A 27,863-nucleotide genomic window follows, 5' to 3' on the forward strand; every position below is an offset into this window, starting at 1 on the left:
CCTGGGCCCCACCAAAGCAAGGTGTTGGCTGGGCCAGGTCTGCATCAGGGGCGGGAAGGCTGCACACCTGGCAGGAAGGAGGAAGGTCTGACAAGGAATTCTGTGGCCTGGAGTTCCCCTTCCATCTTTCTCCCTGCTCTGAGGTCTCTGTCACTCTCTCCCTCTATGTCTCTCTCGGTCACAGTCCTTGTCTCTGATAGAAAGGAGGGAAAGCTGCATGCTTGCTGGCCTGTGGGGACGCCCTCCTCTGCACAGCTGCCTGATGACTCCAGGATTCCCAGATTTCCCATGAGTGCTGGTGTGAGAATCTGTCCCCACCTCTGTCTCTGTATCTCTTTTCTTGGCTCTTCAGTGAGACCGAAGTGTTCAAATACCTACTCCACCATTTACCGGCTTTGTGACCTCAGGGAAATGACTTCATGTCTCTGTGCTTCAATTAACTCAGGGATCGGATGGGATCGGATGGGATCGAATGGGATCGGAATAGTGCCCATTTCCTAGGACCGTTGTGAAGATTCGATTAAATGAGATAATCCAGTCAAGTGTTCAGCACTAGCCTGGTGGGCACCAGAACCTCCTTCATCTGCTGGCTTTGGCTTTCTCCCCATCAATGTCTTTATGTCTCCTGCGTCTTCCTCCACCTCCCTCTACATACATCATCTGTCTTTCCGTCTTTCTCACTCTCCATCTTTCCCCTGGTCCCTTTTTCTCTCCCCATGTGTGGCTTTCCCAGAAGCCCCCCAGACAGCCCTCTTTGACCCTGCTCCAACCCCGTTGGCACAACTGGCCTAGGTGGGGTGGGGTGTCCAGGGAGGTTTTTCATTCAAGCGTGGAATGCCTGACAGCAGGATCACGCCTGGGCCTGAACATGGGTGAATCACAGTCGGTGGGAAGAGTGATTATGTCTGTGTCCTTTCTGGCGAGACAGGAGAGCTGGGGGCTCAGCTTGGCAGTCTCTTGGAGGAAGGGGGACTTGCCCTGACTTCTCTAACTGCCCCCACACCTGGGCCCAAGCCAGATCCCCCATGTCTAGAGCTTGCCTGGAGGTAAGGCAACCTGCCCAGAGCCCAGAACTGAAGGGGGAAGCCTTCCACCTCTACATAGGGTGGCTTACCTGCCCTCAAAACATTCTGGGCCGCCCTCACCCTGAGTTCTGCCTCGTTTCCCATACCCCATCCCAAACCCTGTATGGAGACATATTTTCTCTATCTCTCTCTGTCTTTATCTCTGTGTCTCTGTTTCTCCTAACCTTGATCCGTGACTTTTGCAGCTGCATATGTTTTATACCCCCAAATGGGCCCACCAGGGATAGGAAGCCATGGGGGTTGAAGAATCTGTGTTCTTCCACCTGGACCAAAGAGCCCCTTCTGGGGGGGGGTGTGCAAAAAGTCCAGATGTCATTTCTCTATCACTGTGGATCTGTGAAGACAGAGACATGGTATAGAACAGGTGTTCTTTAAATATAAACCCAATGAGAGAGGGGCAAACAAAGGACCCTGAACGGGTAATGGGATGGTTAAGGCTGCCACGGACAGGAGCATGGATAGACTGTGGATAGTTGCTGCTTGATTTTATGGCTCAGCAAGGAGTCTTCTCTGGGGCCAGGATTGGTCTCAACTAGCCCTAGACACCCCCATACCTGGACCCCAGCCAGACCCCTCACGTCAGCCCTTAGGCAGAGGGCCAGATGGGTGAACCACTAAGACTTACCCCTCAATTCCCTATTCTCTACACATCATTGCCTCAGGATGCCCACCAGATTCATGGAGAGAGAGATGAGACTACAGATCTAGAGAGAGAGAAACACTAGGCAGGGTCACACAGTAGGCAGAGGCTGGAACAGGAGCCATGATGTCCTGGCAGCCAGCGTGGACCTGTCACAGGGATCCTATGCCAATGCTGACAGGGGCCAGACCTGAAACTGGATTTTATGTGGGGAGGGCACTCAGAATCTTCGAGCATGCAGGCAAGGACAGATGTGCAGCTTTCTTTCCTTCCCATCAGACAGAGACAAGCATTGGAATAAGAAGTTCAGAGAGAGAGAGAATCAGAGTGAAAGAAAGGGGGGAGAACCTGGAAGAGAGACCAAGAAATAGACACAATTAGAGTCAGACACAAAAATAGAGATGCAGAGAAAAAAGATGTGAGTCAGAGACATGGAGACAGGGAAATGCAGAAGGAGGGAGAGCCATGCAATTTAAGACACAAAGATAGGGGAAGACATGAAGTCACAGAGAAACACTATCTCAGAGTCATAGAGCAACAGTGACATGGAGTCAAAGATACACAGACAGGGACAGACAGGAACTCAGAGACCGAGAGACAGAAACAAAAACAGGAGGGCCAAATAGAGATGGAGACAGAAAGATCAAGAGGGGCAGGGAGATGGAGAGAGAGCAAGGAGACAAAGACACAGTGAGGCAAAGAAAATGATCAAAACAGCAGGAAAGGGAAAAGCAGGCGACAGAGGAGAGCCTCCTGGTCTCCAGTCATTCCAGCCTGGTCTCCCCAGGGTTTGGGCCCCCCTTTGCTATTCTTTGGTTTCCATAGCAACAGGGAGGGCAGCACCAAATTTGCATATACATTTACATCCTTTCGGTCTGCATAATTCAACAGGTTTCTGTGCATATTCATGAGACTGAATGAAGGTGACTCTCCCAATCCCTGCTCAAAACCTGGCTGTGGTACCCCCTGCTGGCAGGACATGGTCATGGCTCCAGGCCCAACCTCGAAGGTTAGCCAGACCCTGCTAACAACATTCCCCCCTGAGCCCCAAACGCTCCCTTGTACTTTCCTACCTCCAGACCTTTCTTCAGGTGATGCCCCTCTGCCTGCCAGAGATGCCGTCCCTCAGCATCAGTCCTGTCAATGGTACACATGCATGCGTATATACACAGACATGCACGCTCATGCATGGGGGTGGGGGCACGGCAGGGAGTGACAGCCCTGGTGGAGGGCTCACACTTCTACCTGTTGTTTCTGTCAAAGAAGGAGGTGCGTGAATGGATCACAGTGAGGGAAGCTGGGATGTAGTGTGAGCTGAAGGCTGACAGATCTACCAAAAGAATGGAGACGTAGGACATTGTGGACCTCACATGGAAACTGACAAGAGACCCTGCTTCCAACCAGAATAATTAGGGGAGCTAAGAGAGAGCCAAAAGGAGCCTCCAAAACAGAAGGGCTGAGGTGACTTAAAGGGTGGTGAAGAGGGTGCCTAGGGCCAAGAACTCTTTCAAAGTGCCAGGCTTTGAAAGCTCTTGTGGGCTAGAAGGGGCTTCTCTCAAGCTCCAGCCATCATTTTGACGTCACCATCTCTTCCTGGATCCCTATAGAAACCTCCTCACTGTCCTTCCCGCCCTGTGTCCCCAATCCACTTTCCACACTGTAGCAGCCAGAGCTCTAAGACACCAATATGATATGCCACAACATTTCTTCCTTAAAGCCTTTGATGACTCTCCATCACCCTCAAAATAAGCCCAAGCTCCTTGGCGCGGCACTCAGGCCGTTCCTGTCTGGCCCCCACCCACCCCTGAGCTTCATTCCTCACACTCACTGCCATGAACTTCATGCTCCAGTGATGACCTCGGTGCTCTTCTCACCCCTATACCTTAGCTCATGCCCACCCTTTACCCAGAAAGTCCTTTTCACTTTTTATTTCTGGCGCTTTTTTGAGATTCTACACAGGCACCATCTCCTCTTCTTTAAGCTTTGTCTGTCCCTAAAGACCGGATGAGGGGCTCTGAACTCTTGAAGTCTAACAAACTTCCCTAATCTCTACCTGTCATACCAATAATGAAACTGTATGTGGCTATACTCCTCGTGAGGCAGGAGGTTCTGAAGCCAGTGACTGCATTTGTCACATTATGGATAATCATTAGCTGTTTGTCGAACAAACGAGAGATCTTTGTGCCCACTGAAGGCCAAATTTCAAGCCTAGACTCTCCTCTCCTCTTGAGGATGCTGGGAACCTCTGCACAAACCCTGCAATGGGATGGATTGTCCCTTTGTAAATGCTGACACCTTGCGGCCATGTTCAGAAGTGCAGCCAGACATCACCTCCCCAGCGCAAGGACCAAAGTGGGAGTTAGAGGTACCCTAGGAATCAGGCCAGATCCCAAATTGTGGGGGGTGGGAGGGAGGGAGTGGTGAGGAGGAAGGTCCTCAGGAGGGAGTGCCCAGAGCCCACTGCTAATGTCCTTTGAACACTCTTGATGAGTTCCAAGCAGACAGAATGGCTCAAAAGCAGAAAATCTCATGGCACGTGGGAAGAGTAAGGTATTAGTGTGGCCAGAGCCCAGATCCAAAAGCATTGGGCCAAAGATGGACTGAGTCATGGCAGTGACCAGGCAAGGGGGTCCTTTAAGACCATCCAGTGAATGAACTTGGATCTTGTCCTCTAATCTGGACATGGGGAGGTTGAGGGAGAATGACCAATCTGGGTATGGCCACATGCTTGGAGGCTCAATATTCATTCATTCTTACATTAAATATATATCAAGCACCTACTACGTACCAAGCAATGTTCAAGGTCCTTAGGTTACATTAAGCAACAAAACAAAGATTCCTGCCCTTTTCAAGCTTACATTCTCATTTGGAGGAGACAGACAATAAACAAAAACACTGTTTTTTTTTTAAAGATTTTATTTATTTATTCATGAGAGACAGAGAGAGAGAGGCAGAGGGAGAAGCAGACTCCCCGCAGAGCAGGGAGCCTGATGCGGGGCTCAATCCCAGGACCCTGGGATCATGACCTAAGCTGAAGGCAGACGCGTAACTGACTGCGCCACCCAGACGCCCCCCAAAAAACAGTATTTTAAAGAAGTAAATTATATTTAGAAGGGGGGAAAAGGCAGGGTAAGGGAAATCAAGTGCTTGATTGATGAGGCACATGGGTGGCTTCGTCCGTTAAGCATCTGACTCTTGGTTTCGGCTCAGGTCATGATCTGGTCGTGGGATTGAACCCTGTTTCCAGCGAGCTCCATGCTCAGTGTGGAGTCTGCTTCAGATTCTTGTTCCCTCCACCTGCTCACTCATGCTCATGCATGCGCTTTCTCTCTTATTTCTTTTTAAACAAATAAAATCCTTAAAAAAAAAAAAAGAAGAAGTGCAGGAGTGCTTGACCTCAATCTTAAATGGATTGGTCAGAAAAGGCCTTGCTGAGGTGACATTTGAGCAAAGGCTTAACAGAGGAAGGGAGACAGCCATGCAGGAATCCGGCAGAAGGACTAAACAAAGGGAACTTGGTTTGGAGGAGAGCTCAGAAGGGAGTGAAGCAGGGAAACCAGTAAGGAGAATTTTGTAAGATAATGAGGGGCACAGAACAACAGAGGCTGTGGGAATGGAGAGACAACTAGGAAGCAAAATTGGCAGGACTTGGTGCCTGCTTGCACGGGGAAGGTATGTAAACCCTCCAATCATATTGTGTTCTTAAGTCCCCATTTCGAGGCTCGCAAAATCTATATGCCACCTATAAAGCAGGCAGTAAGAACGCTCAGCACATTCCATCCTGGATGACTCCATTGCCCACCTGATGCCCAACTCCTACCTCCAACATACACACCGCCACCCTCCCCAGCTTCTTAATTCTTCCACCTTATCTTCAGTGACTTTCCCTCCAGGCCACCCAGCTATCCACTCTCGTGCCCACAACCAACTCCAGTCAGCTCCTCAAACTCTCAAATCCACGGACTTCTTCATCTCGCCTTTCAGCTACTGTTGAATTATATCCCTCCATAAAGGATATGTTTAAGTGCTAAACCCAGTACCTGAAAAGGTGACTTTATTTGTAAATAAGATCTTTACAGAGGTAATCGAGTTAAAATGAGGCTATTAGGGTGGGCCCTAATCCAACATGACCGGTTTCCTTATAAAAAGGAGAAAATTGGACATAGAAACAGACACAAGGGAAGAAAATGTGAAGATGAATGACTGGAGTGATACATCTAAAAGCCAAGAAGACCAAAGACTGATGGCAAAATAGAATGTAGGAGGAGTCTCGGGCGCCTGGGTGGCTTAGTTTGGCTCAGGTCGTGATCCCAAGCCTGCTTCTCCCTTTGCCTGCTGCTCCCCCTGCTTGTGCTGTCAAGTAAATAAAATGAAAGAAAGAAAGAAAGAAAGAAAGAAAGAAAGAAAGAAAGAAAGAAAGAGAAAGAAAGAAGGAGGGAGGGAGGGAGGGAGGAAGGAAGGAAAGAAGGAAGGAAGGAAGGAAGGAAGGAAGGAAGGAAGGAAGGAAGGAAGGAAAGAAATTAGGATGAGTCAAGGAAGCCTTCTCCTATAGGTTTCAGAGGCAAAATGGCCCTGCTGACAGCTTGACTTCAGACTTCGAATCTCCAACACTGTCAGGCAGTAAATTTCTGTTCTGGCCACTCAGTCTGTGATACTTCGGTATAACAGCCCTAGAAATGGGTATAGCGACAGTGCCCTGTCCTAGTTCTCTCAGCTACTCCATTTCATCTCACCTCACCCCAGATGTCTTCATATGGATCTCCAGGACAACGACCCCTACCCCTATCTTCATTTGTCTCCTGGCCCACTTTGGATTCCTTGACCCTTCACTATATCTTGCTAGTCTCACTATTCTTCCATCATTTCTGCCTGTGTCAACCTCAGTCTGGAAGAATGCAACAGTGATTCCTCTGAGTCCTCACCTATCCTATGGATGCTGCTGAAGCTCACACTCTGGTAACACCACAGATTCATGGTCACCAGGCTCAGCTGGGCTTTTAGCCTTGCCTGGTCATCCTCCTGGACCTCTCTGCTTCTCTCTCCTGCAACAACTATCTCATACTTACTTCCAACCAGCTTCCTCATTCCACTCTCAGCAGCAGAGCTGGATTCCTGCTTCAGGAGGAGAAAGAAACCTTCTGAACTCCCTCATGTCCCTTCACCTTCACAGCCAGCCGCATGCCTACTCATCTTCAACTCCTTCCCTGGGAACTTACAGGGAGTCCTCTCCCCTGCCCTCTTTGGGAGGCCCATACCTCCATGCTTCCGGATCCCATTCCCTTTTACCCCTTACAGAGTTGCATTCTGAGTTATCCAGTCTCTTGCATCTTTACTCTCTTTCTCTACTAAATTCTTCCATTAACCTACAAAGATGCTCAAATCTCTAAATCATTAAAATAAAAAATAAACTGTATCCCACATTCCTCTACATTTATCACTTCTCTCTTCCCATTCACAATCCTACTTCTCGAAAGGGCTGTCATACCAAGGCATAACCTTTTCTAAGAAATTATGGAGGCAGAAGCCACACTGGAGCGGATTAAGAAGAAAGTGTGAAGAACCTAAATCAGCGATTATATACAACTCTTATGCTCCCTCCTAAGTTGGGTCAAGCTTTCTGATTCTAAAGGCCTATCTTCTCTCTGGCTCCCTTCCGAAAATTCTTCTTCTAGGCTCCAGTTGGGCCCCGTAGAGACCCAGGAGGGGAAAGGCCCCAGAATCACTAGTCATCCCTCTCTTAGCTTGTGGGCTATTTCCTGCTTCTCTGAACTGCAGATTCTGCTCCTCCCAAGAGATTTTGACAGCTCAGTTTCCCTCACACAAACCCCTGCCATCATCCTGTGGTTCCCAGGTGGTATCTCAATGAGCTGCCCAAATGGGGGCCCCACCTAGGACTCCCAGAGCTTGTGATACTACCTTACTGAATCATTCGTTCAGTACCGGTCACCATGCTTACTCCATATGATCATCCCATCATGGCTGGAGCAGGCTGGAGCAGGGTAGGATGCTGAGCCACATACCAATAATCTGCAAGGAGCCTGGCCCCAAAGCTCTGGGGACTAGTGACACTCGGAGAGCTGTTCATGGTAGAAGACACACAAGTGGAGATGCTTAGAGAAAAGGCGATATGCAGAAGCTGGGAGGGAGCAAAAACCTCAGTTAGCCACAAAGAGAATGGGGAGAGTCAGGCAGTTGCTGCTAGCAAGACACCAGAGTCTCTGCCACAGGCTCTAGGGGTATGTTAGATGCTCCTTGACCCTCTGTATTTGAGAGGCCTGGCCGGGCAGCTGCTCAGAGGGTTTCCGGTCTCTAACATCCCCTGAATCTGTATCACTTGCCCCTCCCTCGGAGTCTTCCCTATGGCTCTGGGCAACCTACCTTGGAAAGCACAGAATGTAGCATTCAAAGCTTGACCACAGCCTTGTAACCTTATGGTCCCCTCATTCCTGCCCTAAGCCCTTATTGAGGCCTCCAGTCCCCCATTTCTCCCAACATCCTAACTCTTCCCACCTGGACTCAGCCAAACATCATTTCACCCACTCTCAAATTGCTGGGCCTTTCCTGCCACAATGTGAGCCCAGAGAGTCCCAAGTTTATGCTTTCCTGGTGACTGGACACTCAGTCTACTGGATACATTACAGAAGACCTCAAAATCCAGTGAGATATCCAACTGACTCAACTCTTCACTGAATCTACCACTGCCCACAATCCTGCTCTGGTCCCTGCAGACTCCTGGCTACCACTGCAATCTTCACCTCTCTCCTCATGCCCCTGGCCTTACCACGGTGAATCTCAGTCTATGGCCAAGTTGAGACAGAAAAGGTGCAGCAAGGGGTAAAAAGGAAGGATGAGACCTGGAGAGCCGATATGAGATTGAGCTGTTTTTTTTTTTTCTTTAAGTTTATTTATTTAAGTAATCTCTACACCCACATGGGGCTTGAACTCACAACCCTGAGATCAAGAGCCACACGATATTCCAACTGAGCCAGCCAGGTGCCCCATGAGCTATGTTTTTAAGATAGGAAAAAATATCTTTGTAAGTGGAATAATTAACAATGATAGCAATTAATATTTACATAGCACTATATGCCCAGGTGGTATCTAAGAGTCATATGTGTATATTTGGACATTTAATCCTTATAACAACCCTATGAGGTAAGCACCACATATATCCTGTTTTATGGATGGGAGCACTAAGACTCAGAGCACTACTTGCCCAAGGTTACAAACCAGTAACTTACTACCAAATGGCAGAACCAGAATTCAAATCCAGGCAGTCAGTACCTAAGACCATGAGCTTAATCACTATACTATAATAAATGCTGCAGAGAAAGAAAAATGTCCCTAAACCAGGGATGGGGTGGAGGGGTACAGGGACTCTCCCTCCTTTAATCCCCCCTCCACATAGCAGGTCAAACAGAGGCTCATCAGACAAATGGACAGAACCTTTATTTCCTAACCCACTCCCTAGATCTCTGTCAGAAGAAAGGACAGAGGCACAGCAGGTAGAATGCCAAGTAAACCCTTCTCAAGCAATCCAGAACCCAGCTGAGACCGCACATCTGTAACTCTTCGTAGCAGTCCCTTTTCACACAGCACAGAGAAGGGGAAGAAAGGACAGGGAGGCCCATTTCCGTGGATTCAAATCTTGCTGGGGATGTTCAACAGTTACAAGAGGATTTTCAGAGAAGGCAAAGCCATCCTACACATTCATGCCTGGAAAACAGCTTGCTCAGCAGATCTTCAGGACCAGGTATCTCGAACCCTTCTTCGGGGTCGTGGGCCACAGCTGGAGCTTGATGTGGGGCCCAGGCCAGGGGGTGCTCCTGGAGGCTGGTAGCCACACTCATTGGGGTCCAAGGGGTCCCGGCTGAGCAGTACCCACACTGCAGGTACATGGCGGCGCACTGTGAGGGGATCCAGGCCTGTGTCAGGTGAGACTGGCACCCAGCTGTCCTCGGTCTGCAGGAAGCGCAGCTTGGTAAGCTGGTGCAGGCCTGGTACACGCCGCTTGACAATCTCAGCACAGCTGACTGCCTTCCCTGCAGCCCGGCCAGAACCTGAGAATACCACATGCCGTGCACTACCACCCTCCAATCGACCCAGTGCCAGCCCCAGTAAGTTGCGGATTTTGCTGCCATCTCGGACCCGCATCTCCAAGGTATCAGGAGGTAGCTGGGGCATTGGAGAAGGTGCTGGGAGTTCCACAGAGCCAGCTTTCCGGTAGTGCTCCATTCCACTTGCTGTTGTGTCTGAATTTCACGGTCCGCTGCAGGGAAGTGTCAGATGAATGCTGGGCAATATGTCCCAAGCCATCCCCCAACCCCAGCTCTCCAGGAAATGGTCCTGCTCTTCATCCTAGGCTTCCCAGAACAGGACTGTATCCTCTCACCCCTGGCTTCTCAGCACAGGTGCCGTACCTACTTTACCCTGGGAAAGGGCCGTATCCCAAATGCCCCATTCTTCTGGACATGGCCATAACCCTCCTTCCACCCTGGAGTCCCTGACATAGGACCAAATTCATCAAACACTGGGCTCTTTAGGACAGGCCAAGCCCTCTCACCCCAAGCTCCCTAGGACTGGGACTGAGCCTCCCTCATCTTGAGCTCCTTGGGACAGGGCTGTGCCCTTGAACAAGGACTTCAAGTACCTCCACTTTTACCTCAACCTGTACTTTCTAATTAATAAAGCTCTTTCCAGTTTATCTTTTTTCCGGCCTTTTTTTTTTTAAGTAAGCTCTATGCCCAACGTGGGGCTCCAACTCACGACCCCCAAGATCAAGAGCTGCATGCTCTACTGAGCCAGCTAGGCGCCCCTTTAGCTTATCTTTCAACTCAGGCAAAAGACCCTGCAGGCAAAGCATCCCTTGATGGGAACCAAAACTACCCCTCAAGCAATAATGACTGCTCTAAGGTCAGCAAGACCCTCTTTGGCTCCAAGACAATGATGGACCTGCCCTTTACTGCCCATTGTACCTACAGACCAACCTTTGTCCCACATTGTCCTTATATAAACCTAGAAGCACTGTCAGCACTTTGAAGACAGTCTTTGAGCCTAGTCCGCTGTCTTCTCAGTGCTGGCCCCACTGAAATAAATCCCTTTCTTGTTTCACCACCACTCGTCTCTCTGCCTTTGGATTCTGTCAGCCGGGAGTGCCAAAACCTGGTCTGTTTGGGATCCCCAAAGCCAGGTGCTCTTGCATCCTTGTGCCCCGGTTACACCCTTGCCCCAGACTTTCGAAAACAAGACTGAGCGCCCCTCACCCACAGCTAAGCCAGGGACAAGGTCCCCTCACTCCGCTTGCACAGGTTCCTACACTCCAAGCTCTCTAGCAAGAGCCAAGAGCCTTCCTCCAAAGGCTCCTCAAACAGAACTGAACCCCTTCCCACTCCGGGATCCTAAGAATAGGGCTAAGCACCCCTCCCCATGAGATTCCCAGTGTCGATGCCCCCAATCCAGGTCACCCAGAAACTCGGAAGCAGAAGCTTGACGCGGAGGGCTGCGTGGGACTCCTGGAATGGAGTCCACAGCATGGCCCCCTCCACCACCACGGGAGGACTCCAAAACCCCGCAGGCCGCAGAGACCAAGGAGCCAGCCTCCCCTCTCCTCCCTCTACCTCCAGACAGCCGCACCACCGCCCCCCGACCCCACTGCGCTCTAGCTCTCACCGCCCCGGCCGCGCACGCCTCCAGTTCGATCTGGTGCCAAGATGGCGCGCACGCCGGGAGCGCGCCGAAGCCGCGGGGCCGCGCACGCCGGGTAGGGGCGGGGCCTGCGGGGCCGTGGCCTGCCGTGCCTCCTTGGGAAAACTGAGTATGGCCTGGACGTCTAGGAGTGAGCTTAGCCAAGACACCCTGAGACCATGAACATACAGGCAGTCTACACTGTTACGCCCTGGGGCAGGGCACCCCTACTGGGGCGCAGAAGAACCGTGCGGAGAGGAGCCACCATCAGAGACTCGCGTCCCAAAGATAGGGAGGATCCGGCCCTGAGAAAATGGCAGGGCTGGCGTCATCAGTCGAGCGCACCGCAATAGCAAAGGCGAAGCAGTGGCTTTCACTTTGGACAGGGGCAAGAGGTTCCGTTTGAAGTGGCTGCTGCTGCGCGAAGGAGGGCCTTGGTCATCGAGTTCTGAGCTTTGACCTCATTCTGTGGGCGTGGCGAGCCACGGAGGGTTTTCTTCAGGGGCCAGTCAAACCAGTTTGTGTGCACAGCTCACTTTGGCTACCGCCAAAGGGAGTGGGAGTGGGGAAACTGGGCCGCAACCGCCGGTGAACAGGCCGCGGGGTGCCGGGGGCGAGTCCACGGAGACTCGTATGGTGCCTAGCGTATAATAGGCGATCAAGTATTTGTGAAATGATTTCAGAGAATGAAACAGAAATAGCCGTCGGAATAGAGAAAAGTAGATTAAGTTGGGAGATATTAGGAAGTAGGTTTGGTTCGTTGGCGACTGTTTGGACTAGAAGGGAAGAGTCCAGGATGACTCCCAAGTTTCAGTCTTGGGTCATGCTGAATTTGAGATGCTAGCGCAACCGTGCAGGTTGGGTGGCAGCGGGCTGGCAGTTGTAAAGGGGTTTGGGACCACAGCACTCCCTGAGACCACAAGGGGGCAGCAAGCACTTGGTGGAGTGAGGCACAAAACTCCGTCTCCGTTCCATCGTCAGGCTCCCTCCCTCTCCAGCCCAGTCACCCCACCACCCCCACCCCCACCCCCGCCCCGGCTACCTACACACAGCCCATCTCTACCCCAGAGCCCAAAGCCCTGCAACCAAACCTCTTCTAGGCTCCTCTTCCTGCTTAATAGCACCAAGAAAGACCCAAGAGAGAAACCTCAAGGATCCTCTCTGCCTTTGCACCTGCTGCTCCCCTGGCTCTAAATACCTTGCATTTCACCTTCCAGGGCTGCCTCCCCCATCCTTTTTTCTTCTGTACTCCAAAGGACCCAGTGCCCAATTGGTGGGAAGGCTCTTTTCCTTGACCATCTCCCCAGCTAGTCTGTGCAGGGCAGGGATCACATTCTCCTCACCTAGCATGGTATCTGACATTTAGAGGATACTTGATAAATGTGGGATAAATGGATGCACAAACAAATGTTCCACTCATATCGATCAAATGAGAGCATTTGTCCTGAGAGCTCCACATCTCCCAGAAAGCCAGTCCAGGATGAGTATAGCTCCTGGTCCAACCACTAGGAAGGCTGGCAATTCTGCCCTCTACCCCGCCCCCCCATCCTCACCATCATTCCCACCACAGACCAGGAAGTTGGCACACTCCTCCAGTGATTTCTATAGTTTATTGATAGGACACTGATGTGGGGAGGGGGTGCAAATAGCAAACCTCAAGTAGCCAGACATCTGATCTCAGAGCCCCACCTGAATGCAGACAGGTAGGCTGAGAATCCAATAAATACAGAGCTGCCTCTGCCCTGTTACAAAGGCAGTTTAGCACAGGGCCCTGGAGCCTGGCTGTCCCAGCCCATCCAGGAAAGGGAAGCAGCCATCACTCCTCTGCTGGCTTTAATTGCTTGGCGGCCTCTAGCTGGCAAAGTAGCTCATCCCACTGCACAAACTGCTTGGAGAGAAGCATCGTCTGGTGGCAGGTCAAGGTGAGAACAAGAGCCTGAATGAGGGAGTGGAGAGATTTTCCATCTGCCAAAGGGTTGGGGAGGAGGGGAATAGATAGGTTCATTGGGATGGGATGAAAGAGACAGAGCTGGAGATGGAACAAAAGGACAGGGCTTTAGACAGCATTCCTTAGGGGCCTGGCTGAACAGAAAGGATACAGTCTTGTTGTATTCCTCCAGGAGAGCCTTGGACTCCTCAGTGATCTCCGCACACTGGTCCTATGGGGCCGACATATGGCAGAGAAAGGAACTGGATAAAGCCCAAACTTCCCACTAACTTTCCTGTTTACCAGGAACCATCACTCCCCATAAAGCCTAGAAAAGGCAGTGTTTAACCCCAGACCCAAAAGGAGCAAATTTCTAACAGGGCACTTTCAGGCTCCCAGATGGGTACCCTAACAGCAGTCCTAAGAGAGAGTGGACCACTCATTTCAGGAAACATTCCTGCTAGTATATGTCTCCTCCTTCCCTGTCCCCTATATCTGAATCCTCTTTGAACTTTAATCTAAGGCCTGGGAATGGTAAAACAAAACAAAACAAAATAAATAACAGCTCTTCCACTCCTAGTCAAGGACACACCATCCCCAGAAATTCTTGGGCACCTCCCATCATCAATCTTCTGGTGTCTCAGAATAGTCCTACTCAGAGAGGCAAGAGACCTCAGGCAGATGGAAGATAAAGGATAAACCTTCAAGTGTCCCCTGGAGCTGACATGAGATGAGGGTAGCCTAAGGCGGCTTCCCCAGGTGGCAGGGGTGGACACTAGGAGCCTTACCACTTCTACTTTCCCTTCCAGTCCTCTCCCCTCCCATACCTGCTGCTGGATGTGGATCTGGGCCAAGCGCTGCAGGCGGGCAGCATGCTCAGGAACGGCTGTAAAACACAACACGCACTGCCCGATGATGCTCGTGCCTTCCCCGGGGACTGCTCAATAGTCTATTAGGTCTTCAGCAGGATTAGAGTATTGAGTGGAGAAGCTAAGCAAACGCCAGGCTTCATCGACCACTGCAGCTAAAGGTGGTGGGGCTCCCTGCCCACCCCAGTCTTACTCTAGGACCCAGAGGGGGCAAAGATACAGACTCCTAGGAAAAAACAAAACCTTGGGGTCCCCAGAGTTGCCCCATGTTCCTACCCCAGTGCTGTAAGCAGGGTGAAGTAAAGAAAGCTTTGCCTATCATGGGATCTGTCCCTTTGCACTCAGCCCAGTGGGACCAGGTCTGCCTGGAAGAAGGAGCCTGCAGGTGGGCTGAGAATGAATGCCAGGTTCCTAAACTGGTCCACCTGGAATCCAACACCCAGAGCCTTGGCCACCATGCTGGCCCTGCAGCTTAAGGCTGTCAGACCCTCAGCAGATAGCTGATCAGGGGTAGGGAGGGGTAACTAGGAAAAAATACCTCCGGAGACAGACAAGATGGATATCTGGATTCAATTAAAGTCACTGTCTGCTTGTCAAAACAGGCCCAGGGATTGCTCTCAACAGTGTGGTGGGAAGAATTTACACACATTCACATGCCTGGCAGGAACTCTTACAGTAAAATCTGGGCTACACAGCACCATGCAGAACAGAAGCTTAGGGGCTGAAGAAGGTAGATGGAATCCCAGAGTTGGGGGCTGCTGGACTCAGACTAGTGTCCTTAGGTCCAAACCGCCTGAGGTTCTGAAACTGGACTCTCTGGTCTAGCCATTTTACCCAACGCAGGTAGCAGGTTACCCCCAGGGTGAGGGTAAAGACAAGGAGCAGACTTAGCTTGAACCCAGGGAACCTGAGGCACAGGGAAGTCCTGGCCATCCACCCACCTCCCCAAGTAGAATAGCAGAGCTGCAGCCCCACAAAGAGGTACCTTTGATGTGAGCGCTGTCCAGTATGGGCACCAAAGCCTCCACCTGCTCCAGGAGTGCAATCTGGGATAAGATAAACTGCTCCTCTGAGGCAAAAACAGACAAGATAGTGACAGTGAGGCAAGCCTGGGCACTGCTACTCTTTTTTTTTTTTTTTTTTTTTTTTTCAGCTTTATTTCTTTGAAAAATGAAAAATTCTATGGAAAAAAAGTAATTTTTAAAATGTTTTTAATTATATTATGTTAGTCACCATACAGTACATCCCTGGTTTTTGATGTAAAGTTCGATGATTCATTAGTTGCTTATAACACCCAGTGCACCATGCAATACGTGCCCTCCTTACTACCCATCACCAGCCTATCCCATTCCCCCACCCCCTCCTCTGAAGCCCTCAGTTTGTTTCTCAGAGTCCATAGTCTCTCATGCTTCATTCCCCCTTCTGATTACCCCCCTTTCTTTATCCCTTTCTTCCCCTACCAATCTTCCTAGTTCTTATGTTCCATAGATGAGAGAAATCATATGATAATTGTCTTTCTCTGCTTGACTTATTTCCCTTAGCATTATCTCCTCCAGTGCCGTCCATGTTGCAGCAAATGTTGAGAACTCGTTCTTTCTGATTGGGCACCGCTACTCTTATGCAAGGGGCTGAGGACCTGGCAGGGGAGATGGCTGAGTCCTGGAGCATGGGGTAGCTACTCTGCCTGCTGCCCCCTTCTCTAGGTGCACATTCCCCCATTCTGCCCCCATCTCTCCTAGATGCCTCTGGTATCACCCATCTTGAGCCCAAGGAGCCTCTAAGTTTCTCCAAATCCCACCTTTCTTAAAGTTTTAACTGTAAGGCCTCTTCCTCTAGCCTCCTGTCAACAAACTCAGGGAGTCCCTCTGACGCCACAGGAGACAAAGTACTTCCGACTTGGGTCTCCGTGCCCAAGGACTCCTGGGAAGGTATGAAAGAGAAGACATGTGGCAGACTATCAGCAGGTTCTGCTCAGTGGCCCTGAGAGGCAAGGACAATTACAAGCTTCTGGAGAGCTGGGGCAGTAATAGCAGAGCCCAGTGAGAAGAGCAGGATCTGGACTGGACCTGGCACAGGTGATTTCAACGGCTGCAGTGAGTAGGAAGCACATTCAAGAAGGGCTGACTGTTAATGTCAAATGTTTGGCGGCAAGGACACTTATCAATTAATAGAGGAAAAAGAATTCAATTGGCTGAACAGGCTCAAAGAGAGCACAGGAAACAGAGCTGCATGGGAAGGGAGATTCATAGACTATAAAAGGCTCTGAATGGCAGGCTAAGGAATTAGGATTTTATTCTAGCAAGGAGAGAGATGGAGATGCTGAGGTTCCAAAGTAGACAAAGTAACATGTTGCAGATGTGTTTGGGGCAGAGAATACTGGATCACATGCAAAAGGGGAAAGACTAGGGTCAGGAAGAGGACTTAAAAGACTGCAACTATTCATGTATGAAGGGACAGACATTGAGGCAGTGGTCAGGGAGGGATGGAGAAGCTAGACTCCAGAGTCGGTGTAGGAGAAGATCTCTTGGACTTGATACCTGAGCCACGGCACCAGTCTAAGGATGTTCTGGGGCAGCACCATATACCTCACACCAAGGACAGTCTGGATCACAGAAGATGATCAATCATTAAACATCTTTTGAATGAATGAACAAACACAGGTACTTGGCAAACCCTACCTCAGGAAGTGGCTGACTAAACTGAGTAGCAGACATTGCCAAGTCAATGTCAGAGTTCCTGCCTAGAACTCTGAAATCCCAGTGCTTTCTCACTGAGAGAAAAATGTTGAAACTCATACATACCAATATTCTCACCTTTCCCAAATGCAATGCTGTCTGCTCCCACCCTGTCCTAGAAGCTCCCCTGTCTAGTGAGCAGAAGTGAGGAAGGTTCTGAAGGAAAATCGTAGAGACAGACCATTGATAGAACACTGAAGTAGTTCAGTGTAGTTCAGTAGTTCAGTTCTGCGGCTGGCTCAGAATGATACCACAACCAAGGCCTACTAGAGGACCAAAGGATGACCTCAGGCCTCAGCCCAGAGCCAGGCCAGAATTCCAGACAGCAGTTTCCAGAGCTGTATCCATGAGAGGACTGGCAGGGAGGCCATCTCTGTGTCCGACTTCCCCCACGATCCATAATCCCCAGATGCATGTGTACACACTGTCCAGCACTACCTGCTAATATGAACTGCAACTTAGAGGCATCAGGAATGGCAATGCGATCAATGTACTCAGGATCCAGATACTTGATCAGGTCTTCAACTAGAAAAGAAGCAAGACAGAAAATGGAAGGGGCTGGGGAGTAGGGAATCTGTCTTATAAAGGACATTAGGGGATATTAGAAGGATATTAGTGGTCAACCTTGGGGAGAGCCTTGAGCGAGGAGATGACACCCACAGTGCCCATCCAGACCTCCATCAGTCCCCACCTCCCTGTTTCTTCCCTCTGACCACCTCCTGGCTAACCTCAGCCTTTACAGCTGGGAACAAAATTGCCTCCACTATCCTGGGGCCCTCATTCCCACTGATCTATCTTCACCAATGGTGGAAGGTTCCTTGCCCCTCAGTGCCACCAAGACAAGCCATAGCTTTTTCTAATTTTTAGGTTGTTTGCTTTGATATAATCAAAAAGGTATGGCTGAAAAAGCCTGGGGCTCTCAGTGCCTAATTTCTTTCCTGCCTTTGAACCTTGCCTATGGAAATCCCATACCTCTCCTCCCTACTTTACCAAGAGGACCTTTGAGGCAGAGCTCTTATCCTGTAACTTAGGACACTCATGGGCTTGGAGTTTAAGCACAACACCCCACTTTACCATTTCAGCAGGGAAATATCTTCACATTCTATCCCCATAGGGCGATTCCAGTGACCTAGTGGGCTGGAGGGCAAGGGCCGGGTCCCAGAAGCACAGGGGTGGGAAGGAGGTCAAGCAGGCACCCTATGGAATCACTTACTCTTTTTGTACAGAATCTTCACCCTCTCCCTCTTGCTGGCAATGTTCCCCAAAGCCACCTGTACCTTGACTAGGCCATCAGCCACCTGTAAGGGGATTGAAAGTTAATTCCAAGATTCACCTCTTGACTCAAGGCTTGAAAGAGGTGAAGAACCCTCAGACTTCCAAATCTCCTTGTCCCAGCAAAGTAGGTTGGCCCCCTTCTCTTGTCTTAAAGGAGATGCAACCCCATCTTCCGGGAATCCTCAGTGTGAAGGGGAAAATAATCATGTAGTCCTTGGGAAGTTTCAAGTCTGATTGCGGAGGTAATTAACTATACTAGAGTTTACAGGGCATTAGCACATCCTATACATTCTATTCCCTGGTTCCTATCTCCAGGCTTTTGGGGTAGAGGGTGAGGAATCCCAATATTAAAGGGTCAAACAGAAGGAGAGGCTATGGGAGTGAATGATCTCACCCAGGTTTTAGAACATGGGGTGAGGAATGCCAATATTCAAGGGTCATATATATGGGGAGGCAAATAGGACTAAGCAGCAACAGCCATAGAGGTAGGAGGAAAACAAGGGCTTAGTGTCAAAGATGTCAACGGGAGCAAATGTTTTGAGAAATCAGTTCTCAAATGGGGCGCAATCTGCTAGTGACAACTAATTCCACAAGAAGTGTACAAAAAGACATCATTACCTCTGATGCATTTAACTCCAGGGTATGCCTGACACTCCACCTTCAGTAAAAGGTCTTCCCATAGTAAAAGGGGGTGAAGGGGTGCGGGTTGGGAGAACTAAGCTTCACCGTTGTCAAAATTCAGTCACTGGTGTGAAGGAGTGCGGGTCCATATCTCAACATCCGGTACCCAATCCCTTCCCCCTCCTAGTCCTGGCTCTTTCAGACCTCACCTCCCACCCTTAGAGCCTTCCTTATCCACCTTTGCTCTGCCTCCTCTGGCGTCCCATGGACCTCTTTCTGTACAATATTTAGCAATTAATTACGCAGGGCTCTGTGACGGCCCTTCCATTGCGGATTTCAGCTCTTATTGAAACTCGTTAGTCAGCTTCTCGAGTTTGTCAGGTCTCCCCAGCTAGCCCGCGAGGACAGAGGAGTCTTAGTTACAGTTCACACTGAGCCTATCGCAATCGGTCCTAACAACCCTCAGTGCCCTCCATGGAAATGGACCCTGAGGATCCGATAAGCTCTGGAAGGTTTCGAACCTTTATTATTTCAAAGGCCGGGCTGCGGGAGATGAGACGGGAGCGGTAGCATCCATCCCAAGGACCAGGCTAGTAGACCGCTCTTGCTCTGCCCCCAGAAAGAGAGCACTGGATCCCAGATCGCTCACCTTCCGCGAGCCGCGCGGCCCGCCCGACCCGTACACCCAGCGCTCCAGTTCCTCCACACGGGCCTGTAACCGCTGCACATCGGTCACAGCCGCCATAGCCACCGCCGCCCCGCAGCAGTCGGGGGACAGTCAGGGGGCGGGACCTCCGGCCAAATAGAGAAGACTGGCTAATCCGAGTGCGAGGGCGGACCTCGATACGGGAAGTGGCGTCACGATTCAGCCCTCCGATGCCGGAAGTGACCGGCAGGGCCCGTGAAAGGTGCTAAAAGCTGTCTGGTTACCTAGGCAACGGCTACCTGTCAGGCCCTACCCTAGCTTCCAGCTTTTGCTTGTCAAGACAAACTTTTGCCTTTCTTCTAATTCCAGGGTACCAGCGAAGTTTCCCACCCCATTCCCGAGACTGCCCATATAAATGCACCTATTATTTAAGGATTGGTCCATTCCCATAGATCAGGAGGAGACTCCGTGAGATACCATAATCTTCAGGAGTCTTTTAAGGTTCAAGCGATTAAATGTCTTGCCCAAGACCACTCCGCACTCTAGTAGAATTAGGATTTGAACTCAGGCAGTCTGCAGTCAAATGCTCTTCCCCCTGAGCTATACTCCCTGAACTCAGGCAGTCTGATTCATGAAACCCAGCTCCTCTACTTTCATGGACCTTTGCTGTTCTGTCTTCTCTGAGAACCCCCAGCCCAACACAAGCTGTGTATACCACATAATCCCTCTCCAACCCCCAGACCCAAACAAAAAGGAGAGGAGGCACTGGGGAGGGAAGGACTGCAGCTTTATTATTCAGATGTGACCTGGGGGACGATTCCTTCACAACACCCCAACCTAACCCTTCACATCGCTTCTGAAGAGAAGCAGGTCTGATTTGAAGAGGTGGGGTCCTAAAGATGACATTGACACAGGGAAGCACATGAGGAGATGATAAGGGTTACTGGGGGCAGAACTCTTTGGTAGATGCTGCTGGGGTTGGCAAGGGAGGAGGTGTTCTCCCTTTACAATGAGGTAGATGTAACATCAAAAGAAAACTCTTTGGCTTCAAGTCCACATGGCATGGTGGGGGGGAGGGGTCATCTCCCAGGGTCCTAGAGTGGGCACGCTGGAAGAATCAAGGTGTGGGGGGATGTCTCTTCTCCCTCTCAGCATTGGGGCTGGGACTCTTAATTCCAAGTGGGAGTTCTCAGGGTGAGGTGCTGGAAGGGGGCCCTGTAGGGAGTGGAGGTGCAGGGTTGGTTGGGCCCTGGGAAGCTGGCACAGGCTGGCGACGGGCAAAGAGGACACCTGACAAATGGGTGAGGAGATGGTGGAGGGAAAACACAGGCAGGAGGGGTGGGCACAGAAACAGAAGAGGAAAACAAAAGTCAGTGTCCTGATTATTAGAACACCACACACATATCCCTGCCACAAATCAATGAGGACAAATCCCTTAGGTCAGTGGAGACTCCTATGCCAATACAGACACCCTCAAACAGGTAAACAAGAAATATTTACACTGATACATAGGCCCATGACAAGGCAGACATCCCATGGTACCCATGCCAGAGAGGTCATGCCTTAGACCCCATGCCATTGTCAACACCCCTTTAACCCATGCCATTTTAACAATCCCCTGAGCCCCACATTACCCATGCAAGTTTGGATATCCCTGAACCTCATGCTAGCTGAGAAAATCTAAAATCCCCATGCCAGAGCAAATACCCCTGACCTCATGCCAGTATAGACAGCCTGCAGTACCCATACCAGTGTAGACCACCCCGTTGATCTCTAGGGCCATGTTGATACTGCTGATACCACTGCCTGCCAGATTGAGAGCCCCATCCAGCCGCTCTTCTGTCCAGGAGGGGCAGGGAGTCACATTTTGGAGAATCAGACTTCAGACTTACAAGCTCCCCCCCATCCTTATATATAGCCCCCATTCCACTTCAGCCCAATATCTATTACCACACGGTTGTCTACTGAGGGATCTTTCTGCCCCACCTTCAACACCTATGCCCTCCCTCAGTGCACAGGCCTGAAGACCTCTCAGCAACAAGCCCCTCCTCACCCCTCAGGGGAACCTTGCCACGGGGCAGGAAACTGGGGGGAGCTCCAGGTCGAGGTGGGTCCATGTGCCCCATCAACACAGCCCTCTTCTCTGGGGGCTCCTCTGGTGCCAACTTCTCCCTTGCAGGTCCCAAAGCCAGGCCCACAGGCAGTGCCAGTCGAGGCGCTGGAATTCCGCTGTCCTCTGGAAGAACAGGTCATTCAGCTCTGCCTGACCAACCAACTCTGCCTCTGCATTTGGTTCTCCTCCCAGGCCTGGGACCAACGGAGGTCACCCAAGCTGAAGTACCAAGTTTGATCCCCCTCTCCCTCGCTGCATCCAGAGTCTCAGCCTCGAGCTCTGAAGCTGGAGAACCCAAAGGCCAATATATATGCCTAGGTTGGTCCAAGATAATGTGGGGCCTTTCCTTGTTCCTAGTTATTAAATAATACAGATCACAGGAGGCAAAAACTACATGCAAATAGGAGCCCTAGGTGGACAGGTGTGGACTGGAGCTCCTCTAAATAAAGGACCTTTTCCTGAGCTTCAGGCCCACACCGCAGTAACCCGTACCCCAGACCTCCCACGGCTTCATTGACCCCAAACCTCAGAACCCCTAAACCTTAGCGGTCAGCAAACCTCAAAGCCCTGTCAGTCCTTACTGCCCTCATACCTCAATGCTTCCCAGACTTCAGAGTTGCCACATTTTAATGTTCTCTATACCTCAGCGCACCCCCCAGGTCTCAGAGACGCCCAAACCTTCTCCCCTCTCCCCTCACACCTTTCTTAATGGGGCTCGGGCTCAGCTGCGCGCAGGCGTGCGCCGGCAGGCCGGAGGCGGAGCCCTGGGCAGGGCGGGGGCTGGGCGTGGGCGTGGGCGTGGGCGGGGCGGTGCCAGGACCCGAGATAGGGCCCGGAGCTCCCCGAGAGGTAGGCCCAGCTAAGCCGTAGAGCGGGGCGGCGGTGTAAGCCTGACGACGGCCCTCGCGCCGGTTGCTGTCGATGGCTGCCTGGAGCTCCCCCGGGGAGCTGAGCGCCCGCGTCTCGCACTCGTACGGGTACAGGTACTTCATGTACCTAGAGGCGGACAAACGAGGCGGGGTGGGTAGGAGGCTGGACCCAAGTGATCAAACCCACAATGAAACGCCCGCCCCTGGGCCCTCCACGCCCTGTGGCCCCCTTCCCGCTCCTTCCCCCAACGCTCGCGCGCCTGGCCTCACTGGGTGCGTAGAGTGAAGGCTGCCGACGTGATGGTGGTGGGCAGGCTGAGGCCACGCGTGACCTCCCGCCACACCTTGCGGTTGATGACTTCCACCAGGCCGCCTTTGGCTGTCACCAGGCGAAAGAGCGCGTACAGGTCCAGCACCTGCTTCGCCATGATGGGCACGCGGTTCACTGGCGTCCCTGGTGGGGGGTGTACAGAGAGTCAGGACACTAAGACCAAGACCCTGTCTGCGGACATCCTCAAGGACTGAAGGAGTCGGTTGCCTGGACGAGGCCAGGGTACAAGGCGGGACCTCTGAGAAAAGGGAAGGGGGAGGGATGGGGAGGTGGGATTCCAGGCAGAGCCCACAGGGCCCCTAAGCCCTGCACTGTAGCAGGAAGGACAGGAAGCTAGATCAGGGGTCGGCAAACTTCTTCCGTAAAGGTCCAGACAATAAATATTAGAGGCTTTGAGGACCAAATCGCCTCTGTCCCTACTCCACTCTGCCATTGTAGCTTGAAAGCAGGTATGGAGAATATTTAAAGGAATGGGCCCGGCTGTGTTAACAATAAAAACTTTATTTACAGACCCTGAAATTCGAATTTCACATGTCCTGAAATGTTATTCGTCTTTTCATTTTTTTCCACTATTTAAAAATGTAAAAACCATTCTTATCTCTCAGGCGGCTAGATTTGGCCAGCCGGCTTTAGTTTGACAACCCCTGGGGTAGACCGTAGTAAGGACTTCCTGATAGTGCTGAAGAGCTGGACTCCCCTAAGCAACGGCCCTGGGATGGCTGCCCGAGACCGGGGGATGGCGGATGGGAGAAGAAGCATACCCCACCTCGGCTCGCCAGCTCCGCAGCTCACGCCGCCCCCGCCGGCCAGTCCTGACAAAGGGGCCTGTCTGCGCTGAGCGATGGACCCCAGTTAATTCCTTACCGATCCCGTCCCCTTCCGCCGCCGCCTTTGGACCCGAACAATTAGCTGCGGCCTGATTAATGGGGGGAAATTATCGGTCCCGTGGGACCTCCTCCCCCAGCGAGGGAGCGGAGGGAGGCAGGGACCAGAGGGAGGCAGAGCTCCCGGCCTGAGGGTGATGGAGGGAATGCTGGGACCTGCTGGGACCAGCCTACCCCACTTCCCCAGTGGAGGGGAGACCTCGAGGAAGGGGAGGGAGGGGACATTGGGACCAGAATGACTGGGTCTCCCTGGGAAGCAAAAAAGACCTGGAGCCCCACTGAGTGTCTCTGGCTAGAAAGGATCCCAAAAGGGGGTGCTGGGCCTGCAGTGGAAGCCTGGGGGACTTTGACCAGCAGCTGCACTAAGGGGGGGGTGCAGTGCAGCTAGTTAATTAGTGGCTTATCAGGCCAAGCTCCGAGTGAGTTAATTAGCTTTGTAGAGAGAGATAATGAGTCAGTCTTCGGACCCATGAATCTGGGGAGAAGCCTAAGTGATGGACTGCCGCTCACCCTGATCTCCTCCTGGACCCTTGCATTTTCTTCTAGCTCTGAGATTCCTGGAAAAGGAATTCCTCCTCCTTCATAACCCCTACTCACATGGTCCTCACCCTACCCCTTGAGAAGTCCTTCCTTCAGTCTAATCCCAGTCCTTCCTGCTGTAGAGCACATTGGGTGTCCCCTGCCTAAAGCAAGGGGAAACTGAGGAGAGACAAGGCTGGACGAAAGGCCACCGAAAGAGGAACAAGGCATTCCCAGCCCCCCAATCCTGGGAACCCCCCCCAAGCTACCCCCCCTACCAGTCCTCCCTCCCACCCTCCCAATTGATCCCACACTCATTAACCTGCCAGTGGGCTGGCCACTAATTAATCCCTGGGTGGAGGAGGGGGCCAGGGTCAGAGGTTAAAGACGCTATTGAGGGCCCAAAGGATAGGTGTTGCCAAGCTCAGGCCTCTGCAGAGAGGACCCAACCTAGGGACTAAACCCTGGGGTCTCCCTTCCTCAAAACTGGTAGGTGGGGGTCCTTCCCTTATATCATCCCACTCACCCCTCTTCTGCATGAAGCTAAACAGGTCATCCAGAAATTCCTTCCTCTTGGGGTCTGCATCAAGCTCGTACAGCTGGGGAAGGACTGAGGTCATTTTTCAGCTCCACTGACTCCCCCCCCCTCCCCCTGGGACCCCAACTCAGGTTATACCCTGAATAAGGGTTCTCAGCTGAAGGGGTGAATAGGGTCTGAAATGTGGACTCCCTGGCATTAGACTCTCTCCCATGAGGGCAGGTAGGGGCACTTTTTCTAATACACACAGAGACCCTCCACTGGCCAGGGGTGCCCTGCGAAGCTCAAACCATCCCTCTGGAGAACAGGGGATGAGAGAAAGCTTAGGAGGCTCAGCCTGCCCTCCAGGGCATGCACAGAGCCCCAGGGAGGAAGTCAGGCTAGGACAGTGCATCACACTGAGGAAATGGACAGATGTCCCTGAGGCTTGTTCATTCTTGCAAAGTCTTCTTGCTTTTCATATCTCAGTGTACCAGGGCTGGGGATGAAGGGCAGAGATACCTCTAACCCATTCCTCAGGCAGAGTGGATACTCAGAAGCTCCTGGATTGAAACCTGGGGCCCCTCAGCCTACCTTCTGGTCTGTCTCTTTCCAGGGATGGTGACCTAACCACTATAGAGGCTGCCACAGAGGTAACGGCCCTGCACCACCCAGGACCTGTGGGGTCAGATCTTGAAAGGCCCAGAGGTCATCCCACCCATTTCCAGTCACCTGAAGCCCCATCTCCAGTATCACCTCCCAAATACCACCCAGGAAAACAATCCCTAGAGTAACATTTATCCGTAATAACAGTCCCTGAGTAACAACAATAGGTAACACTCCACTCCCCAATAAGAACTCTCAGAATAAACAAAACAAAAACCCATAAGTAACAAACCCCAGAGATCCACTTTAGATCTACGCTCCCACAAGAACTGAGCCCAAAGTCTTAGATGGATACCCACAAATAACTCACATGCTCTCCAAGTATCAATCCCCAGAATTATACCCAGGAGAAACAGTCACTAGAGCCACAGAACTCTGAGTAACTCTCCCAGTGTGACACTACTGCCACAGAGTACTAGCCACTGATGAACACTTCTGGAAAATACCCCAGACCTACAAGTAACATCACCAGAACATCTAGAGTCAGAGCCCTTCATAGTGACAGCCTGAAGTAACGCCTTAGAATAACATCCAAATGGGTTCCACAGAGAGGAAGAACCCCAAATTTAGGCTCTTCTGAGTAAGATCTTATCATTCCCAGCTGTACAGGAGCCCTTTAGTCATACTGCGGCTGTAGCGGCCATCACAGACTAGAAACTGTCCCCCATAGAACTCAGGCCAGGGAGAAAATTTGGATGAGGGCAATGCAACAGGGAAGAGTTGCGGGGGGGGGGGGGGGGGGGGTATCAGCTTGCCAAAGGAGTAGCAACCTCCAGCCTGCTTCTAAAGACAGAAATAGGCAGTCCAGGAAACCCCCACTGGTTGCTGGAATATGACCTTGCGACTTGATGTGTGAGAAGGTAGGGTAAGAGGGTTCTGGTTCTGGAACTGGAATCCCCATTCCTCAGATCCCACTCGCTCAAAAGAATTCCTGAAGCTCCTCACCCCTCCCACTTTTCCTTCCAGCTTCACCAAGAGCCTCCAGTCTCTTGTCTCCATGTTTCTGGGCGTCTCCTGCACCTTTCAGTGTGTGCCTATGCACGTCTTTGTATGTCTCTGGATGTCTGTCTCTCCCTCCCTGTCACTATCTATCTTTCAGTCTTCCCACTGTCTCTCTCCAGGTCTCTGTGTCTCTGTCTTTTCATCCTGCAGAGGGCAGTGGGGGTGGGTGGGCTAAGAATCACCTGGCTTTGCTTTTGCCCAGAGAGGAGAAAGGGGAGAGGACCTGACATCGAGGGGGTCCTACCTGCTTGAACTGTTCCTCGTATGTCCATTCATGGGGATGAGGTCCAGGAGGCTGGCTGGAAGGTGAGCTGGGGCCCCGGGTCCCTGGCCGGCTCTCCTCGGCTGCCTCCTCCTCTGCCCCGGCTTCCTCCCCTTCCTCATCCTCTTCAGCATCCTCCTCTTCTTCGGTCCCAATCTCCCCCAAGACCCCCTCAGGGGCCTGCAGGGTCCGGGGGCCAGGCAAAGGAGGTAGTGGTGGTGGCAGTGAGTGTGGAGGGGCCAATGGCCCCACCCCTTGGGCCAGGCGGGCTGCCTGCTGCCTCTGCAGGGCCTCCATTACAGCTTCCAGGCGCAGTCCCCCCGCTGGTGGGGGGGCTGGCACCAGGCGGGGCCCAGAGGAAAGGGCCGCCTGTGGGGGTGGGAATTATGAGTGTTGGGCCCTGCTGCCCCCACAAGCCCCAGCACAAGAGGAGGTGGTCATTGATTCAGGGAAGTGTGGGGGGCCATAAGAAAAAAGCAGAAAGATAGCTTTCCCAGAGATCGACACAGACAGAGGTAGAAAGAGCAGGAGAGACAAGAAGCCAGACCCAAAGAGACAGAAATGGACACTGACAGAGGACAGGTAGAGACAGCTGATCAGAGAGGGTGACAAGGACCAAGAAACAGAGAGAAGGAGGGGGGAGAAGGGAGAGAGAGAGAGAGAGAGTGAGATCCAAGCGAGAGACAATGACAGGAGAGATATGGAAATAGAAATAGAGATGGGACTGAGAGACAGTGAGAGACAGAGGTGGGGAGAGGCAGAGATATCAGGCAGAGACAAGAACAGACAGACAGAAGTGGGAAGAGATGAGATTGATAGAGATATTGGGTAGAGAGGGAAAGTAAGAGAGATAGAGGGGCAAGAGATAAATAACAAGACTTGAGTGACAGGAAGTCCAGAAGAGGGACAGAGCAGAGACAGAGACAGAGGTGGGGGAGAGAGAGAAACAGTGAGGCAGTGGTTGAGAGAGACAGGGAAAGACCGACGCAGCAGGAGACAGAGACTGAAGAGAGAAGAGATGAGAAAGAAACAGGGCGAGACGGTAAATAGCGGGAGACAGAGACAGAGGCGGGGAAAAAACAGACGGAGAGACGGGGCAGAGACCCAGAGGACCAGCACCGAGGAGGCGCGGGAACCGAGGGCGGCGGGGGCAGAGCCCGGGACCGGGAAGGCTGGGGACCGCGACCGCGGGGTCTCGACGCCCGCTCTCTGGCTCCC

The 27,863-nt window shown here is 51.8% G+C and overlaps 3 protein-coding genes across 4 annotated transcripts; all 3 read right to left on the reverse strand.

Moving 5' to 3' along the window:
• Positions 1 to 9,155: 9,155 nt before the first annotated feature.
• Positions 9,156 to 11,528, reverse strand: RPP25L (ribonuclease P/MRP subunit p25 like). The gene is made up of 2 exons (XM_040631546.1): positions 11,395 to 11,528; positions 9,156 to 9,994 (listed from the first exon to the last, which is right to left on the reverse strand). Exon 2 carries the CDS (start codon positions 9,958 to 9,960, stop codon positions 9,469 to 9,471), a length of 492 nt encoding a protein of 163 aa, XP_040487480.1. The 5' UTR covers positions 9,961 to 9,994; positions 11,395 to 11,528; the 3' UTR covers positions 9,156 to 9,468.
• Positions 11,529 to 13,005: 1,477 nt separating this feature from the next.
• Positions 13,006 to 19,626, reverse strand: DCTN3 (dynactin subunit 3). Its single transcript, XM_008695145.2, has 7 exons — positions 19,486 to 19,626; positions 18,154 to 18,238; positions 17,379 to 17,465; positions 15,191 to 15,274; positions 14,164 to 14,222; positions 13,509 to 13,568; positions 13,006 to 13,315 (listed from the first exon to the last, which is right to left on the reverse strand). Exons 1-7 carry the CDS (start codon positions 19,579 to 19,581, stop codon positions 13,226 to 13,228), a joined length of 561 nt encoding a protein of 186 aa, XP_008693367.1. The 5' UTR covers positions 19,582 to 19,626; the 3' UTR covers positions 13,006 to 13,225.
• Positions 19,627 to 20,274: 648 nt separating this feature from the next.
• Positions 20,275 to 26,942, reverse strand: ARID3C (AT-rich interaction domain 3C). Of its 2 annotated transcripts, XM_008695146.2 has the most exons (7): positions 26,628 to 26,942; positions 24,725 to 24,797; positions 22,735 to 22,918; positions 22,296 to 22,591; positions 21,536 to 21,718; positions 21,232 to 21,321; positions 20,275 to 20,772 (listed from the first exon to the last, which is right to left on the reverse strand). In XM_008695146.2, exons 1-7 carry the CDS (start codon positions 26,940 to 26,942, stop codon positions 20,672 to 20,674), a joined length of 1,242 nt encoding a protein of 413 aa, XP_008693368.2. In that variant the 3' UTR covers positions 20,275 to 20,671. The 2 variants fall into 2 exon arrangements, with proteins under 2 accessions (XP_008693368.2, XP_040487330.1); XM_040631396.1 differs by lacking the exon at positions 21,536 to 21,718.
• Positions 26,943 to 27,863: the final 921 nt, after the last annotated feature.

This window comes from Ursus maritimus, unplaced genomic scaffold (genome assembly GCF_017311325.1).
Source record: "Ursus maritimus isolate PB19 unplaced genomic scaffold, ASM1731132v1 scaffold_17, whole genome shotgun sequence".
Taxonomy (NCBI): Eukaryota; Metazoa; Chordata; class Mammalia; order Carnivora; family Ursidae; genus Ursus; species Ursus maritimus.